General features: G+C 26.8%; 1 protein-coding gene across 2 annotated transcripts in view; it reads left to right on the forward strand.

Moving 5' to 3' along the window:
* Nucleotides 1-20,828, forward strand: part of Pdk1 (Phosphoinositide-dependent kinase 1) — a 42,421-nt gene that overhangs the window by 18,122 nt on the left and 3,471 nt on the right. For both annotated transcript variants that reach the window (XM_065504955.1, XM_065504956.1), the window contains exons 3-5: nucleotides 407-850; nucleotides 17,542-18,777; nucleotides 18,858-19,132. In XM_065504955.1, coding sequence (XP_065361027.1) covers nucleotides 407-850; nucleotides 17,542-18,777; nucleotides 18,858-19,132 — 1,955 coding nt within the window. The remainder of the gene's footprint in view (nucleotides 1-406; nucleotides 851-17,541; nucleotides 18,778-18,857; nucleotides 19,133-20,828) is intronic.

A 20,828-nucleotide genomic window follows, 5' to 3' on the forward strand; every position in this document is an offset into this window, starting at 1 on the left:
TTAAAAGAGTTCTTTTTTAAAAATAAAACATACTTTTTTAAAAATGATCTTTTCAAAAAGGCACTTTTTTGAAAATAAACTTTTTAAAAAAGTAGTTTTTTTTAAAAATAAACTTTAAAAAAGGTATTTTTTTTTAAAAATGTACTTGTTTTAAAATAAACTTTTTAAAAAGGTACTTTTTTAAAAATAAACTTTTCAAAAAGGTACATTTTTAAAAATAGACCCTTTAAAGGATATTTTATTTAAAAAAGAATCTCTTTTTAGGTAATTTTTTAAGAAACTACTATTTATAAGCAGTTTTTTTAAATTATCAAAATATTAAATTTATTTTTAATGAAAATTACTTTTAAGATTTCTTTTAAAATAAATTTCTTTAATCACAATTTTATTTCTTTATTCTCTTCAGGACACTCTTCACCTCTAGCAGCAGCTATGGCTGGTGGACAAAATTCCAACAGCTCGCACTCACCCTCCTCTTCACCACATCGTTTGTCCACAGCCTCCACAGTCAGCGGTCTGAGCAGTAATAGTAGCACCTGCTGTCGCATACGCTACAATCAAACAACTACTACTGCATCAGCAGCAGCAGCAGCAACAAATGGTGGCTCAAATAATACGGAATTTGCCACAACACCACCACCCTCATATACCTTGTCAACTTCCTCGTTATCCTCTGCCGCTTCCGCCTCAACAAATACCTTAAATCCAAATAGTTCAACACCACCGCCCTTAGCCGTTACACCACCAAAGAAATCACCCAAAGATTTTATATTTGGCAAATTCATTGGCGAGGGCAGCTTTAGTAATGTCTATTTGGGTGTCGATATAAATACGAAACGTGAATATGCAAGTAAGTACAGTTTTTGTTTTTATCATAATTTTTGTTAGAAAAAACTCTTTGAAAATTGCTCAAATAAACGTGACGTGTGTGAACCAGCATTAACTGCAAGTTTTAAGTATTACAACAGAATTTTTTTTAAAAATTACCACTTTTGATAAAAATTATGCACACAATTTATTTGAGATGAAGAAAAGAAATCAAATTACATATTTATGTATGTAAATTAAGTATTATCTATTTTATAAACTGAACTCACAATTTTTTTTTAAAAGCTGCCATTATTTTGCTCACGTCAATGGTAAACAAGGCTTTTTGGCAATATCGCATTTTCTGAATCTATTAATAACCAAACCAAGAATTTTAACTATTAAATTATTTAAAATCTTGTATTTTTTCTCTATAATGACCATAATTTAAATTCATAAAATTTGTATAAAAAAAATTTCGAACGTCATACTTAGATTTTTTTTAGGAAATAATCATAAATTTAAACAAAAAATAGGCCTATTTCATGCGTCATTGAAATTTGAACGAATTTTATTTTTAAAAATCGTTAATGGTTTTGAAATTTATAGCAAAAAGAAGAGTGTAGACTAGTCTTACAGTTATTAAAAAAAAAAATCTTTTGTATTTTTGCCGAGACTGTGTTGGCTGGCAACCAAACAGACCAATGCAAAAGACTGGCTTGGCTGGCTGTGTTAGGGAATGGAAAAGAAAAATATAAAGAGGTTCACACGAAATTTGAAGCAGATTGTGTAAACAAATAACAACAAAAAAAAATACCGTTTACTTAAACAAAACAATAACACAGAGCAATACTTAATAATATGTACTCTAATTAACCCTTTAAATGCACATAGATTTCTTTGAAATTAAAAAAAAAATTCTTAAAATGTTAAAATATTTTTAAATATTTTAGTATTCTTATATAGTCCGATTTTTCTTTTATACTGTTAGTTTTCCATTTTAATTTTTCGACTTCCATTAAAAATCTTGTTTTTTTTTTTGGTTATTTTATTATTTTCATATAAATATTTAATTTTGTTTTATTAAAACTTCACTTGACCCTTTACAGGGTTAATAAATAATGTTTTTTTGTTTTATGTGTTAAAGAACTTAAATAATACATTGACAACAACAAATGTATAAAAAAATGTTTATCGCTTACACGTGTCGTTAAATTTTGTTATTTTTTTATTATTAAGTAGTTGTGTTGCTTTTTTTCTTATTTAATTTATTTATTTTCTAAATGCCACGAAATAAAAACAGCTTATGTATGTGAAGAAAATAAAAATAATTGTTTAAAAAAAAATTTATTCATTGCTGGCTTTTTAAATAAGTTGTTTACAACTTTTGCTACAATATATTTTTCCGCTATAACTTTTTTTTTTTTTATTCGAAATAATATTATTGTTTTGTACATGTTACTGTTTCTAATGTTTATGCGAATGAAGGGGGAAAAAAGTTATAAATTTGACTATTCAACTTGTGTTTAGTTAGTTTAACACTATTTTTTTTCTTTTTTTAATTAAACAGGTAGCTTGAGTAAATAAAAATGTTTAAAAATAGCTTTTTATGATGAAAAATAACAAACGTTTTTTTTTCTAAAAATAATCAACTATTGTTGTGAATATCTTAAAATAATATCACTAAATTTCGTAAATAGAAATTGTGCTAGTTAAAAAGAAAATAATTTAAAAACCGGAAATATCTTTTTTTGGAATGTAGACCATATGGTTTTTAAAGTAAAAAAATATGAATTACTTTACCAAAAGTTTATCTATCTTTAAACGTTTTGAAATTTTTTTTTTTCAAAAATTCTCAAAATTTTCTTTTCAAATTTCGAAATTTCCTTAAAACTACTGTAAATTTTAGAATTTTCAAATTTATATTTCTTAAATATTGTTAAAATGTTAAATTTTACAATTTCAACCCAATTTCGAAAATTCGAACTTAATTTCGAAAAATTCAAACATTGCTAGTTTTACGGGTTTTCGGCTTAAAAAACAAAATTCAATTTTTTTTTTATAGTTTTAAGGATTTAAGCTTCAGAAATAAACAAAAAATCTTTAAAAAAAATTTCATGTTTTAAAACTAAGTTTGAAAAATTCGAACATAATAGAACAATTTGAAATACTTGTAGTTTAAATTGTTAAAGCACCAAAAACTAAAAATTTTGTGATTTAAAGCAAATTTAAAAAATTTTAATAATTCGAACATTGCTAATTTCTTCTTTTATTTTTGCTTAAAAACATAATTCAACTATTTTCAAATAAAACTTTAACTAATTTAGAATTTTTTTAAAATATTGAAATAAAAGTTTTTAATTGAATTAAATTCCAACATAGATTCTGTTATATTTTTAGCTTTAAGAAATCAGAAACATACAAAAATTTGTTAAATTCTTTAAATCTTTTTCATATCATTCCTAAAAGTTTGTTAAATCTTAAAATCTTTAACGAAACCTAACAGCTGCTAGTTCCTTTAGGCTTTTTTCTTGTTTTTTTTTTTTTTTTTGTAAATATTTTTAGCCAAACCACCTGATTTGAAAGGTTTTTATTTTTCTAATAGTTTTGTGCGTACTAATTTCATTATTGTTGTTATTCTTTTTGTTATTTTTATTTATCTGTGAGCGGTGATTATCTTTGATTTGTACGTGATTTCTATTGTACATTTATTTATTTATGTTATTTAAAAATAAAATAATTTTGTTCACTAACAACAACAATAACAATAGTAATACCTAAAATTTTTTTTAAAAATGGTTGTTTGTTTGTGTGAGTATTTCTTAAGGTTGACGTCAGTGAAACATTTAAAACATTCCTATTGGAAATTCCCAAAAAAATATAACATAAAGTTAAATATAAAAATAAAATTAATTCAAAATCCATTTTATTTTTGTATAAAAAATGTAAATTTTTAACAATTCATACTCACGATACTACCGGTTTTTTGTTTCTTTTTTTCATATCTATATATAAAAAATAAAAATATTACAATGTTGCAAAAATAAACACAAAACATCAATTCTTTTTAAACTTTGTATTCTATACAAATTGTAAAGGTGTTGGGCTTTAATTTAATAATTATTGTATAAAAATAGCTATGTTTGTTAACAAACTATTATTAACATTTATATTATTGTATATGTAACTTGGTTGTTTAGTTGGTATTTTCTTTATTTGCTAGCTCTACACGACCGCATTCTTCTTTAATTGTTTGAAATCCAAATAATTTTTTTCTTCTCTCTAATTTTCTGTAACTAATTGTATGCTGAAGAATGGAAAAAATTCTTTAATTTGTTAATAATAAAACCACTTTTTGTTGGTTTGCTTGCATGTTGTTGGTAGTTGCTAAAAAAAAGCTTACGAATTATGAAAGTTTGTTTTCTTTAAGAAGAATTGTACTAAATAATCTACACGGTCGTTTGATTTTACTGGCGCCAACTATTTTTTTTTTTAATAACGCCTCTACACATTGTTTTGTTTTTGGCATTTTAACTTACCCCCCTCCTCCACCAAAAAAAGCCAAATCTTTTAATCTCAAAATAAATGTTTATTTGTTTTTATGAAAAACAAATATGTTTTTCTTTCATTAATAAAATTTGTTCTTGAGATATTTTCATAATTTTTAAAGATTAATATAAATTTCAGAGATTATCTAATTTAAAAAAATGTTTTTAAAGACTCATAGAAAATTTGTAGTTTGATTTTTTTTAATTTTTGAAATTTATATAATTTATGAAAACAATTTTGAAAACTTCTTAATTATCCTAAATTTATGGCCATTTTAACATTTTCATTTGTTAAATTTGATTACAAAGTTATTTACTTTTTAAGTTAAAACTAATTTCGAAATTCGAACATTGATATATTTAAGTTTTTATCATTTTCAAATGTATTTTTTTCTTTATCTGTCACAAATATGTTTAAAATATTTCAATTTCTTAAGTTTATTTCAAAATAAATGTTGTTTTTTTATAAATATATTGAATATTACCATTTAAACTTAATTTCGAAAATTCGAACTCAAGTTCGAAAAATTCGAACATTAATATTTTTGTATTTCTAGCATCAATTAATAATTTGCAGTAATTTTAAACATGTTTAGAGGTTCATTCAAAATTTAGAAAGTTTCAAAATTTTATTTATTAATAACATTAAATTGAGAATTTATTGATTTTTTTTTTTAAATTTTTCAAATTTTGTGTTGTAAATAAATTCTTTATTAAACTACCATATAAAATTTAATGGCATAATTATTTTCAAAGAAAATTTCGAAAATAATTTTAAAATACAGGGGTGGTTTTCTAAAATTGTCTTGAAAATGTAGCATTATCACATAAATCTAGACAAGAATTAAAAATAATTTTCCCCCCAAAACTCTAGACGAAAAAACCATTTATATAAAAATAAAATTTAATGGTTTTTTCGGAATATAAATAACTAAAAATTTAAGTGGGTTGTAGTAGTAGCACAACTAAAACTATTTCAATACCTAAAATAAAACAACAAATATTTGAAAAACTCTTAAAACATTGTCATCACCCTCCAATTTGTTTGGTTTTTCTTACCCAGTGCGTGGTGGTGGTGGCATGGTGAGCGTTAAATGCAATTCTTGGAAAACAAAACATAATACTTCAAATTTGAAATCTTCTTAAGAAAAACATCAAAATAGCTGAATAAATAAATGTTTCAGTTTTGTTTTTTTGAAGTCTTAGACAAATTTAGACAGCTGCAGTTAGGTTTTTAGATTATTTAGTTGTTTAAACATAAATGCAACATGTAATTTACAACAATAACTAAGAGGAAAAGGTGTCATCATCATCTGCTGCTGCTGCTGGCATACATTTTGTTTGTCGAAAAATAGAAAGCGTGTGTGTTTTAATCCGTAAGGATCAATTAGTTAAGGGTTTTGTTTTTAATACAAAATGCATTTAGTTTGATTTTCTATACTTTCTTTATAAATGAAAAAAAAAAAATAATAATTTGTTGAGTTTAGCTAAATGTCATGGTTTTCATCATTATGTTGCTTGCTTAAAATAAGAGAAATTGTTGTTCTTTCTAAGACAGACAGGCAGCTGCTTAAATAATCAAGTAATTAAACAAAATAATTTGTTAGATAAAACGTGTAGCAGTATGGTAGACAAATATTTAAGCTTTATATGCTTTACTTCAGTTTACACCTTAAGGCCTTTTACTTATTAATATTAAAAATTATGGTGTTTTTTTAATAATTTCTCTACTTACTGCTTTAAATGTTGTTTATGTGACTGTTTTAAGCTTAAAACTTGTCTTTTTTACATTTATTTATTTGTTTGTTTTCAACATTTATAAAAATAACATTTATAATTAGTTAAATATTTAGTTTTGAATACTTAAATTTCATTACTATTATCATAGACAACATTTTCTAAATTTAAAATTATTTATTGTTTTATTACATTTTCAATTTTATCTTAATTGTGCAAAAAAGTCTTTAGTAATATGTTTGAAGTGAAATTTATATAAAAACACTTTGGTTTTTTTTTTATCTCAAACTAAAAATACACATTTTTATTGATTTCTTTCAAACATTATTTTTTTTATAACCTTTGATAACTACAATACTTTAAATATACATATACCTATTTCCATTTAATACTTTTTTTTGTTCATTTAAAATTCCAATTAGTTTTTGTTAAGTCATTGTTTAACGTCATTTCACTAGAAAAGTGTTGAAAGAAAACCCATAATAGAAGTGTGTTTCGTGTAAATGCTGAAATAAACAAAAAATAATTATAATAATAAAATTTATTTATAATTTATATAATTAAAATAGAAAAAAAAATGATAATAATTTTTAGTTAACGATAATTGCAAAACTTAACTTTGTAGGCAAAAGCTTTTGAGGTAAAACTAAGGAAATAGAAAATGATATTGCAGTTTGTGTATCTTTTTAAATTTTTCAAAAACTTTTATAGGTATAAAATCAAATTTTACACCTTTGTTTTCTTAAAGAATTCCTTAAAAGTTAAATGTTGTTTGCACACCCTAAATAAATTCCAAATATGTAAATCAAATATGTTTAATAGGTACATTCCTCGATTTAAACATTTAAATGTTTAAACAAACATTTTCAAACAGCCAAACAAACAAAAAAACACACACTACATATTTTATTAGAGGTGTTGATATGATCGCGTTAGTCTTTCTTTCCCCATATAATTGCTGTTCAAACAAAATGATAAGTCTCCTACAAAACCAACAACTAAATGTTCAAAGAGTCTAGGTCGCATATATATTTATGAATGGTGTGTGTAAAACTTTATTTACTTAAGAAGATCCCATCACCATTTTTAATTCATTATTTTATTTTTGGTGTTGTTGTTTCGTATTACAACAAGATCGTAAAGAAGCAGACCAAACAATAAAAAAATGTAGACCTACAATAACAACAACCTCAACATAAAAATATGCCTAGTCATTATAGTAGAGAGTAGAGTACATTTCTTTATTTACACTGTGCGCTAAGAAAGCAAACAAATGATACAACACAACAATAAAGTTTACATGTTTAAACAAATACACTGATAAAAAAATGGACGTACTACTTGTGAAATATGAACAACAAATCATATGATTATGATCACTGTGTGTGAATGACTTGACAGTTTTTTATTTCATTTATAATTGTGCTCAAAAAAAGTGTATTTTAGACACATTTAAGGAGAAAGATTGAAGATTTTTATTTTGGTTCATTTGTTTGTTTACATTTGTTCCACTTAATTTGACAGACTACAGAGTTTGTAAGAAAATGATGACGGCGTTGAAAATAAAATGCAGCACTGTTATATTAAGTGATGCCAACTTGTTTAACATGAAATTTAATTGAAAATGATTTAAAAGCCCATAAATTGTATTATTAAAGATTAAAGATTTTGCACTTGAAATTAAAAGAAAATCTTTATTATTTTTGTTTTAAAGTTTAAAAGAGTTAAAATAATTTGAAATTTTATAAAATTCATCAAATTAAAAGGAACAAATAAAGTTTTTGAAAAATTATTTTAAAACTGAGTGATTTTCATACAAAAAATTTTAAAATTTAATCCTATGTATTTGCATATAGGTATGTGTCAGCATTGACATATTAAAAACTTATAAATTAATGCTTAATGATAATTTAGCGTTTCTTTCTCAATAAATTAATTTTATGTTTTTTTATGTTATATAAAAAATGTAATGATTTTTTCTTAATTAATTCCACCAACTAACAAATAAAATTATTTTAATGTTTTTCCCCTAACAATAAAATGTTTATTATTATTATTATTTTTTGTTTGTTTCAAAACCATAAAAACGCCATTTGTTTACTATATGCGTATACATATGAATATATGTATGTATATGAATTTCATCATCATTAAAAATATTTACAAAGTACACAAACGCAAACACAACTGAACACAAAAATAATAATAGATAAAGACAATTAAAATTAAACGTATTGAAAACACAAAAACTACATGCGTAGAACTTGTATTTCCTTTAAGAAAGAAGAAAAACGCAAATCAAACAAAAAACCAAAAAAAGTATTCATTAAAAACCCAGAAGAGTATGATGAATGAATCTTTGTGTTTTGAGGAGGCCTATTTTTTTGTATTCTTTATATTACATACATTTCATGATGCCAAAGTCCATTATATTGTTTATTCACAACTTCTAAAAGAGAGAAACGTAAATAAAATAAAAAGTTTTCAGAAGATTTCTTTAAAACATGTGGTGGCAACATTATTTGACAAATGGAAAAAATTAATGCAAAACAGTGGGCCTAAAAATTAAGCTTAGCGAAAAGTACCATTTTCTCAATATCTGATTATTTGTTATCGAGACGATATATTGACAATTCCCGTTACTAAAAACGATAACCACAGATTGAGAAAATGGCGCTTTATTTTTGGTTAAAAAACTTAAAATTGTATTTGAAACCAGCTGCTTTATTACAGTACATCTCCTACTTACTGGTCATTGTCCTTTAACGCTAAATCTAAATTTTAAAACATCTGTCACTTTATTTTTGCACCGTTTTTTTTTTTTGTAAATTAAAACAAACAATGTCTATATTTTAAAACAAAACTGTCTGTTTTTGTTGGTAATATAATATTTGGCAAAATTTTACAAAAACAAAAAACAATACAAGTCATTCACCTTTTAACTAACCTAATATACTATATCTAGAGGGCAGCATACGAAGAGCCTGACAAAACCAACAAAAAATGTTTCGAAATGAACTGTGCGTGACTTCCTTTTTTGATAGTTTTGAAAGTTAAATGTCCTTTTTTAGATGATTTAAAAATGCACCTGGTTAAAAGGACACACACTCGTCTGTATAAACATAAAGGTTTATTAAACCTTATTAAGAAATGACAGATGTTTTTTTTTCGAAACAAAACGTCTTAAGGATCTTTATATTTCTCCCCTAATGAAAATTTGAAGAAAAAAACAAAACAAAAGAAACCTACTATTATAAAATATATATTATTATATTGAAAACACGTGCCTTTAACTGTTACTCTAAATAAATTTTTGATGATTTAAAACATCTGTGGTAGCAGACACTCCTTTTCACCAATTTTTGTTTTTTTTTTAAATTTAATTTAGTATTTTAATGACGTTTGAGGGTGAGAGTAAGAGAAAATAGTATGAGTTGGTTTTTTATTATCACTACTTGTAATACTCTACTGTATAAATTCAAATAAGCATTTATGTAAGAGAGTTTACAGTATTAATTATCTGTGTAGTAAAATTTTATCACTGTTTTGTTTTTTGTTTTATGATTATTTTGTTGAAATTAAAGCCTAAAAATGTCATTTATCTGCTATTGCGTGCAGGCTTTTAGGCGCCTTTAATGGAAAAAATAATTTAATAGAATTAACCCTTGACTAAGCAAACAAAATAAAAAGTCAGTTTAATGTTTGAGTTCTGTTAAGAATTTATTTAAATAAAAAATGCAAAAGATTTTTCAATTTAAAAATTGTTTTGTTTATTATTTAATTGAATTCCCAATTTTTTTGGGATGCCGTAATCGATTGTGCCACTTTTTTCCCAAGCAAAAATCGATTTTTATAATTATCGATTATATTAATTATTCCATTTATTGTCTCTATTAGACCTACAGTGATTCTGATTTCCTTCTGGCAATACTGCTTGAATGACTATAGAGAACATATGGCAGCACTGCCATTCACCTCTCAAATTCAATCTTGTGTTGCCATATGAACTAAATATTATTAAAGTAAATCAAATATATTTTGTTTGAAAAAACAAAACATGTAGCCAGCAAAGGGTTAATACATTTCCAAAACACTAATATGACTTTAGGGAAATTTCTTTCTACAGACAACAACAATTCTATTATTGTAATTTTTGTTGTTTTTGCAGTAATATAAAGAATATCGCGTGTAAAACATTCAAATTTTTTTCAGTTTGTTTTTATTTCAATTGTTTTTTTTTTGTCGTTCAAATATGTGGCATTTGTTCTGTTGTTTTTTTCTATACATATTAACAATAACATAAATGTCTAACAATAACAACAATATGGTTTTTGCTGACTGGTGAACAATTTTAGCCAACAAAAAGGCTAAAATAAATAAATAAATAAATGAATGTGTGTGTTTTGAGGCGACGCCAAGCCAGCCAGCCACCACCAAGTAGTAGTAGTAATAATAGTAGTTATTTAATTGTAAGTGTCCTTACACTAACAGAGAGCGCGTAGGTTTTGGAGCCTTTGGTTTTCTTTGTAGCCTACACACACTCCATATTTGTGTCTGGTTGCCATTTTTATTACTCTGCATATCATGATTAATGTGATAATGCAGTATTGTATATAGATATAGTAAAGTGTATTTATACGAGGATTTTTTTTTTATTTCAAGGTTTCCTTGTTTACATGTTGCAACAAAACACAAACACAAAAAATTGCAATATATTATTTTTATAATCTTTTATTTGCTTGCCACACCATGCCACCACCAGTTTTTTTTTTGTTTTGTAGTAGTAATAAAAAGGCGTTTTTTTTTGTTTTGAGATTTTTCGCCATTTGGAAATGTCAAAATTAAAAGAATTTATTAACTAAAAATAATATAACATACATGTATGAATATAAAATAAAATGTTTATTAAAAAAGAATTATAACAGTTACGTGGGTTAAAAATTGAAGACATTTAAAACAAAAACTGGCCCCAAAAATGTAATAAATTAAAATCAAAAATTTTGCGATACTATCACATCTATCGTTTTAAATTAAAGTATCAAGACAGTTTTTTGTTTCAATTGCGTTGGCTGCACAGCAAAGTATACAACTTAAAAAACCTTAAATATAAAACTAAGTGTTTGAGGCATAAGCCTTTTCTATAACTATAAATTTATATTTTAATTAAAAATTTAATTTGATTTAAAGTTTTTTTTTATAATTATTCGAATTTTTCTGGCTCAAGTTGATTTTTTAATAATTTAAAAAAATATATTTTCAGAGTATTGGCAAATTGTAATGCATTTTAATATTCTGCCTTTGCTAATTATTACTTTTTGGAAATTTAATTTTTTGTTGTTTAAAAAACTATTTCAATGTTTCTTTTTCAATCTTAGCATTTGTCTTTATATTCTATTTTCTGCCTCGTTTTATAATAAAGCAAAACTTTCAAGATTTTTGGCGCGTAAAATTCCAACTTGTTCTTGATGGTTTTTTGTATTTCAATTTTTCAGTTTTTTTTTATTCTTTGTTTAACTCGTTTTCTTGTTTACAATGGCAAATAAATCTGCCAGTTTGTTCAATTTGAAAAATTCTCATATAAAGTATAAATTCTTGTTATAAGCTTCTTTTTTGCTGCGCAAAAAACCAAAGTGGTTGCTACAACATGTTGGCTGTGTTGTATTCAATTTTTTTTGTGTGCAAATATCTCTGATTTAGTTTTTTTTTTGTTTTGTTCTTTGTCCGTTTTATATATATTTTTTTTGTTTAGGTTAGGTTTGTGTCAAGTTCAAAAACCTTTTTCGTCGTCTTAAACAAAAAAAGTATGAACAAAATCCTATCCTATACACCCTATTGTGTATTTAAAGAAGCTGAAGAGAAGGAGAAAAAATTAAACGCAAGAAAAGTTCTCATACATGCTACAAGCATAGTTCGTTTAGGCTCTGTTAGTCTAATATAGAGGGGAGAAGTCAGACAGCCAGCCAGACGGACAAACAAATGTTTAACTAAACCAACCGGCAGACAAGCCAACCGAAAAGGACAGACAAAGCAAAACAAAACCAAGAAAATATAGCAACAAAAACAGCAAATAATGCACTTAATAACACATTGCAAAAAAAAAAACAAAATAATAGGGTTCTTGAACCTTTCATTATGACACGTTTAACGATGGCTGGTCATTTTACAGGGATAGTTGTTAATGCATTTGTTAGCACAAAAAATATAAAATATATTAATTGATATTTTAAAGCAAATCATTGAACCTTTTTTACTCAATTTTTTAATTACTATGTTATTTTTAATAATTATTTTATTTGAGCTTTATTTTAATGAAAGGATATAAGAAAAAGGAACGGAAAATTTTGTCTATTAGGGTTTTGTACAATTTTTAATGCTTTTTACTAAAACCGCTGGGATGCGTTTCCTAATTAACAGGTTTTTATGTTGCTATTATTGGCAACACTAACAAAATTGCTTCCATGTGTTTGAAATACAACCCTGTTTGTTTATTATTGTTTAACTAGCGATGCCAACTATTTTAAAACCAACAAAGTGAAAAAACCCGTTACAAACGCATATATTTAAATTTTAAATGAAATAAAAGTGACAATTTACATTATTAACAGATATATTTGGTAATGTGTAATGTATTTACAGATGACAACACTATTTAAAATATTAAATTCATTCCAAATATTAAATGGTCAAGAAATCATTTTGACAATTGTTTACAGGTCTGTATTCAAACTATTTTTTGGAATTATTTGAAAATTGAATATAATTTTTGTATTTGACAAATAATAATACTTAGTATTGTCTTCTGTAAATACCTTTAATGGAATTTAAGGAGGATATGATGAATTTGCTTATCTAGATTTGTTAACAACTAGGTATTTTAAATATTGTAAAATTTTTATTCTCGTACTGAAATCTAAACAATTTTAATTATTATATTTTCGCGCTTAATTTTAATTTCAAACATTCTTTAAGAAACTTGTTGTTGGTAATATACATATATTATGGTTGGTAGTACGTACTGTTGTAAAAATAAAAACCACCATAAATCGCCCAAGAATGCAGTTAAACAAGTTTATTTAAGCCGTTTTTTGTGTGTGCTTGCTTTTCTGCTGTATCTCTCAACATATTACAGCCAAGAATCATCATTATAATTTTTATTTTGTTGAACAATACCCCAACACTAAAGATGCAAGCAATGATGATGATGCTGCTAGCTGCAGCAGTTCTAATGCCAGCATTTGTTGCTTGTTATTGCTGTTGTGGGTTTTTTCTCTGTTGCATGTTGTGGCTGGGTGATGATGGTAGATTGGTTGGTTGGTACTCGTATACAATAAAATTTATTTATTTTTTCATTTTTATACAATTCAATGATGATGATGATGATGCTGCTGCAAGAAAACAATAACTAACATTCCTACACAATTGCATACCAAACAAGTCATTGAGCTAAAAAAAGACGACACTAACAGGCTCCAAACAAGCAAATAAGTGGACGGAGTTTTAGTCAGTGGCATAGGAGAGTAAGAAATCTAAAGAAAAAAGTAGTTGCTTTGGAAAAAAAAATCCTAGAAATAAACTACAATACCAAAAGAAAATAAATTATAATTTATTGTTTAGCCAGGCACAAAACCAGCCAAGCAAAATATCTAGACACACATGCAACATACAACACTGTAATACCAACTTAGAGATTTTTACTATTTTTATATAAATTTTATAAATTTCGTTTTTATTTTAAGACAAAATTTGTTTTTTTTTCTTATGTTTATGTAAAAATTACTATTTTTTGAGTACTTTTGTATGTTGCTCACATTTCTTCTTATTTGATGTACTTGGCATCACTGTTTTTCTACAACAATAAAAGTAAACAAAACATAAATTGGAAAACAACGGAAAAATTCAACAACAACATACAAACAACAAATAAAACACTCGTACTCTTCTCACACAATATAATAACAATCAAATAAACTGTACAATGAATGCTCTTTGTTTTTTTTTTGTCGTGGCAAACTCAACAACTGTCGGACAACATTGAAAATGGTGGGTTGATGATGTATTGCAGCCACAAACAAAACAAACCAACCAACAAACAAACAGACAGCATCATCTAGTGTAAACAGCAACAGCAACTATACAAAAATACATTCATATTGTAGAGAGCGTGAGAGAAAAAAACACTATGACCAAGTCAAAGAATATAAGAGGGGCACGAAAAGGGGGAGCGTGCAGGTCTAAGTAACCAAAATCAAAACCCCAAACTACCAAATGTGGTAGAGCGACATTCCTAAGCACCTTTAAGATCTCGAAAAGCTTAATTTTCTGTAGTTGCTGGTTTTATTTTTTCTAAACCATGTTAGAAAAATCTCCACACAATCACACCATTAATTTTCTGTGTGTATATTTTGCGGCCATACATATTACAAGTTGTTATTGTTGCTATTTACTACTAACTAACTATATGTATGTATAAAGCACACAAGGCCGTTGGTTTCAAAATAAACAGCAAAAATGAGAAAAACAAAACAAAAACAACTAATAACAATAACACACAACAGAAAATTTTATAAGGAAAATTGTAACATCAGGTTTTCTTGTTGTTGCTGTCAGTGTACATACATATCTATATATTTTTGTTGTTGTTTGTTTATAGTTGGCCAATTAAAAAAAAGGCCGTGTAACGTTTGCAAAATTAATTTAAAATATATTCATACATATTTGAAATTGTTGTTAGTGTTTTTTTTGAAAGCATATGAATGACATTTATCTTTATGATAGAATTAAATTAATTTATCAAAAGCATACTTTTAGGAGCATACTAAAAATTAAAGAGAGATAAAGATTTTTGAAAACTATTAAATTTTTGTTTTTTAGTGTTGTGGATTTTTTTATAAAAAATGTTTGTTGTCTTTAAATAAAAAGATATGAGTAATTAAAATCATATTTTGTTTGGAATATTTATATTTTTTTCTTTTAATTGCTTTAAAGTATAGCTTACATTCAGGCTGAATATTTCTTGATATCAAGTGTTTCTTTTAGGGTACCTGTCAATTCGTTTCAGCCCTTTTAGTCTTATTTTGGCTATGGCGAAAAATTATCACACATTTTGTCAAGTGTTTTTTTTTTCTGCCTTTTTGTTATTTTATATTTTTTTGCGATAGTAAGTAAATATTTTTTAGGGTGTTTTTTTATTATATGGCTGTTTATGTTCTGGTTTAGTTTAATTTTTGTTTAATAAAAACAATTTTTGTTAAACAAAAATAGTTTATTTACAAAACAACTTAGCAACAGTTTTGTGTGTTTTTTTTTTAAAAAACAAGTTAATAATAACTTTTTGCAAGATTAAGAAAAAAATTATAAACAACATGGTTGAAATCATAAAGTAAACAAACTAAAAAAAGTATTTAAAATTCAAAATTGCTGTCTAAAATTAAGCTAATGTTGACAAAAATGTACAATTGCTTAATTTTGAACTTCTACTATTCTATTCAGATCTTCTACATTGTTTATTTTATTTGTTTATTATTTGAAAGTTTTAATTTCATAAAAATAGTTAACTAAATTTGAGCTTATAATGACAAATATATATAATTTTTAAGAAAAACTTATAATTTAGACAACAAATCTACCAAATTATTCAAATATTTTGTCTTTTATCCTTTTTTAATTTCCTTGAATATTTTTGGGTTCTTTACCTACTATTTCATTCGTTACTGGTGTTATTTATGAAAAAAATCAAGTAATTGTTTTAATTATTGCCAATTTAACACTTAATAATTGTTTATTAACTATATTTTATTGTTACACGTGCCTTTAAGAAAAAAAAAATTAATAAAAAAAACTTACATGACATGATTTTCATAAAACAATATTAATAATTTCAAAACTAGAATAGTTTAACAAAAGAATTCTCAAGTTGAATGAACTTAATAATGAAAACAGTCAGACAAACAAACAATGTAAATTATTATTAAGAAAAATATGTAAAAAAAAAACTGAAATACTTTTAAAGATGGCTCTTTAATGTCTAGAGCAACTTACCTAACTAACGTAAACGGGAAGTAGTAGCCGAAGCTATTTGAAAATACTAGGAATTTCAATTTAGCAAAAACTGGTTATTTTAAGAAAAAAAATTTAAATATTTAAGGCGCTTTAAAGTCTAACACAGCAAATACTGGAATTTATTTTTAAAATAAAACAATACTAAATAAATAAATATTTAAAACAAACTAATTTTAGTTTTCAATTCCTTAAATCAGTTGAACATTTTTCACAAACTTTATTTAAACTCTTTGTATTTTTACTGCAAACAAAAATCTTATTTTTATAAATATCAAAAGCAGTATGAATGAATTTATGTTTATTACCTTAATAATCAAATAAATTTGAAAGCTTCACTTAAAAAAAATTAAACAACAAGTTTGTTATTGCTGTTTAAACAAACAAAATGTATGTGTTTGTTTTTAAATGGTGTTCAAGCAGACATAAATTGTTTTTTTTAAATAATATATGAATGTGGTTTATTCTTTTGCCGCAGCTTCATAAAGTAGTGTCATCATTTGGTCAATAAAATAATAACACAGTCATTTTAAGTTTCCGTATCGATGTACAAGGAATTCGAATTGTAGTTTGTTTTTACAATTTTACTCTTTAATTAGCTTAATCTAAATAGTTTAGGATTTGAAATAGAAATTCCAATCCCGTTTTCCCAATTTCTATTCATTTTAATTGTCAATTTTGTACTGCCTACTTTAAGGTGCGCAAAAAATTTAATTTTTGTTACAACCACTATACCACTATTTTGCTTAATTGTCTGTCTAAATATTACTCTGTACTTGTCATTGCAGAATTTGTGTGTAGGGGTTTTTCCTAAATTATATTTTATTATTTTTCCATTCATTCATCTATCTGCCTGTTTGATTTGTTTTTAAAAATAAATATTTTATCTAAATTATTGTTGTTTTGACAACCACTCTCATCCTAAGATGGGCCTTAAACAAATTTATTTTTAGCCTGTTTTATTTTTGAAAATAAAAGGTTGTTAAACTGTTTAATTATATATTTTGTTGTTGCAATTAAAGATTATATAAAAATAACCTTGAACTTTGTTTTAATAGAAATCTGAAACAAATGGAAAATTTTATTCAACACACATAAATAATATATTTTTGTGGAATTTTGCAGACATTTTTTTTGTTTTACAAAAAAACGAAAACAAAAGCTTTTGTAATGTAAACAAAAAATATTATTACTTTGGCAAAAAATAAAAAATAAAGCAGGGTTTTTAATTACACTTGTTGATGCTTTTCAAGCCAAAGCCTAAAGGCACACTTTTTGAAATTTGAGCAGAAAACAAAATTTAAATAATTAATTAGTTAGTTTTATAAACAAATAAATCTTAAACTTCTATATTTATTAACGAAATGTCTTCCTTTTCCTTATTTCTTTATAGTTAAAGTCTGTGAGAAACGCCAAATTTTACGCGAACACAAACAGGAGTACATACGCCGCGAACGTGAGGTCATGCACATGATGACCAATGTACCCGGCTTTGTTAATCTCTCCTGCACGTTCCAGGATTCACGTTCGTTGTATTTTGTTATGACCTATGCCAAAAATGGTGATCTTTTGCCGTACATCAATAAAGTTGGTTCCTTCGATGTTGACTCAACACGCCACTATGCTGCCGAATTAGTATTAGCCTGCGAACAAATGCATCGACGCAATATTGTGCATCGTGATTTGAAGCCCGAAAACATCTTACTAGACGAAGATATGCACACTTTAATAGCGGACTTTGGTTCGGTAAAAATCCTCACCAACGAGGAAAGACAACAGGTGAATGCATTTTTGCTATCGGGTGGCATAGATCTAGCCAAAAAGGCACGCAGCCAATCGGGTGGCAGTATAGGTGGTGGCCTGGGTGTGGGCGACTATGACGATGATGTTTTGGATAGTCAAAATGAAGATGACGATGATAATGACTCCTCGAATTCTTCGAATGATACGGGTAGTGGTGGTGATGATGTTGATTCACCGCGTGGCAGGAGACAACAGCCACGTTATCACCGCAAGAGACGTGGTAGTTTTGTGGGCACAGCCCAGTATGTTTCGCCTGAAGTATTGCAAAATGCTCCTATTACCCCTGCAGCAGATTTGTGGGCCTTGGGTTGCATTATCTATCAAATGATGTCGGGCCTGCCGCCCTTCCGCGGTGCCAATGATTATGTTATATTCAAGGAAATCATTGCCTGCAATTTAGATTTTCCCCAGGGTTTCGACAAAGATGCCGAGGATCTAGTCAAAAAGTTGTTGAAACTTAATCCAGCCGAACGTTTGGGTGCCCAAGACTTAAGCGGACGTTACGAAAGTATACGTTCTCATCCCTTCTTCAAGAACATTGATTTCGATGATGTTAGACAACAGATTCCACCACCCATATCACCCTTTTTGCCCGATCTTATCAAAGAAGAGGAGGAATTCAAAATCTGTGAGAATTTGGAACCGGGCCTAGATGAAAAACAAATGACCCGTTTGTTGGGCATGGAATTGGGCTGTATAAGCGATGATGATGTTAGCGACAAGAAAAAGACTGTAAACAATAAAACCCCCAAAACTGTAACAAGATCCTCCAACTCCTGCTCCTCCAATTCATCCAGCAATTATAGCACACAAAAATCTGCCAAGAGTAAGTTTTACTTAAATTTCATTTAATGAAAACTAAAATTAATATTTCTGTTTTGTATTTTTAAATGATTTTCCTTATAGATAGTTTTGATTTAACGGATGCCGAGAAGCATAAACGTTTGGAATTGCAAAAATCCGATAAATGGCATGCCTTTGCCGAGGGAGAGGTTATATTGAAAAAGGGTTTCATTAACAAACGCAAAGGTCTGTTTGCACGCCGGCGCATGTTTTTGCTAACCACTGGCCCCCGGCTAATTTACATTGATCCTGTGCAAATGGTTAAAAAGGGCGAAATACCCTGGAGTCCCGAACTAAGAGCTGAAGCCAAAAATTTCAAAATCTTTTTTGTTCATACGGTAAGTTTTTCATTTATTCTAATAATAACATTTCTTAAGAACCATTTTTATTAAAACGTAAATTTAATTAAATTGTGTGTGAGTGTGAGCTTTAATACACAAAGGACCTCATTTATGGTTAAGATTTCACTTCAGACATGCAAACTTACGTCATATTTGTAACAAAATACAATGTTTGTCGTCATTAGCCAAAACCATAGCAAAAAATCCAATGGTCATGTGGAGGGGGAAAAGGGGAGGTAGGAAATTGCTCACAGTTGGCTATCTACAGCTAAGATAGCTAAATGGCTGGAGTGTGTGAGTTTAGTGGGATGGGTTGGGTTGGAGGAGCCGGGTGATGGCATTTTACACGAGTTATGGTTTTTATTGATTGTGTGCGATTTTGATGAGAGCACGTGTATGCTATTTATTTATTTGTTTTTTTTTTTGTTCTACTATTTTATTTTCGTATTATGTATTCTGGTTCTGCTAGTTCTTTAGTTTTTGTATGTATGTATATTAATTTGGAAAACTACGGAAGTAGTTTTTTACGATTGTGCCAGTTGTTATTGTGATTGTTGTGCGAATACCAAATGATGATGGGTTAGGGTTAAGGGGGTGGTGGTGGTGGAATGTAAATAAAAGTTCAATCAACCATAGTTTTTGCGTAGTATTTGCCCACCTCCTTGCTCTATTAAATAAATTAATAATTTATAATAAACAAGCAAATGAAGGTCATTTCGAAATCAAAAAATATTCACTATAAATAGTTAAAGAAAGATAAACAAATCTAACTATTCCACATTCACAAATACACAGGGGTATACTTCAAATGTTATAACAAGCATTTTTTGACCGTAAACAAATTAGATTTATGAGTTATTAATTAGAATATAAAAATAATTTCTTGTTTTTATTTTGATTTTTTTGTTTGTTTCATAGCAAAAGCCACACAAGCATGACCGGTGTTTTGGGCGAACAAATTGGATGTTTTTTTAGGGAAATTGTAGATTTTTTTCTTCAAAATAGAGGATTTTCAAAAATTGAATAGACTGGACGGACCACAGTCCAAACTACCAACTGGTTTAAAGTCCATAATTATACTATAGACTAGCCTACAGTCTAGTTTATATTCCAGACTTCTATACAGTCCACATTATAGTCATGTCTACAGATGTTTTTCATTTTCCAATTAACTTGCTATCTGTTGCCTAGAGAAATTGTTTGTCTTTGTTAAAAACAAATAAAATTGAATTACATTTCAACAATAACTGCAAAAATCTTATCAATGACACTTTTATTTACAATTATTTATTTTTCTTTATATTGTGTTGTGTTAAACATAACATTTAACCTTCGTCACCTTTTCTCAAATTATTATGGGATTTGTTATTTATTATTCGTAAATAAAATTAAATAAAAATTAACAAACGGAAAACACAGGCGCCTGTGTTAAAACAATTGCATTTTAAATAAAATTGAGATCTCTTATCGCCACCAAAACGTCGCCAACTTTGGTTGTGAACTCTCCCGAAATAATCGTACGTACACCAAAGACAGCAAAAAACACACCAGCTTACAAAATTTAAGTTTTAAAACAAACAAACAAACAAAAAAGTGTTTGGTTCCTTTTTTTCAATTCAATTGTAGTTTTTTTCTCTTTGCTTGATAATGTTAAACAATAATAGTTGGGAAGGCGTTGTTGGCAGTGAGCTGT

This window comes from Calliphora vicina, chromosome 3 (assembly GCF_958450345.1).
Source record: "Calliphora vicina chromosome 3, idCalVici1.1, whole genome shotgun sequence".
NCBI classification, from domain to species: domain Eukaryota; kingdom Metazoa; phylum Arthropoda; class Insecta; order Diptera; family Calliphoridae; genus Calliphora; species Calliphora vicina.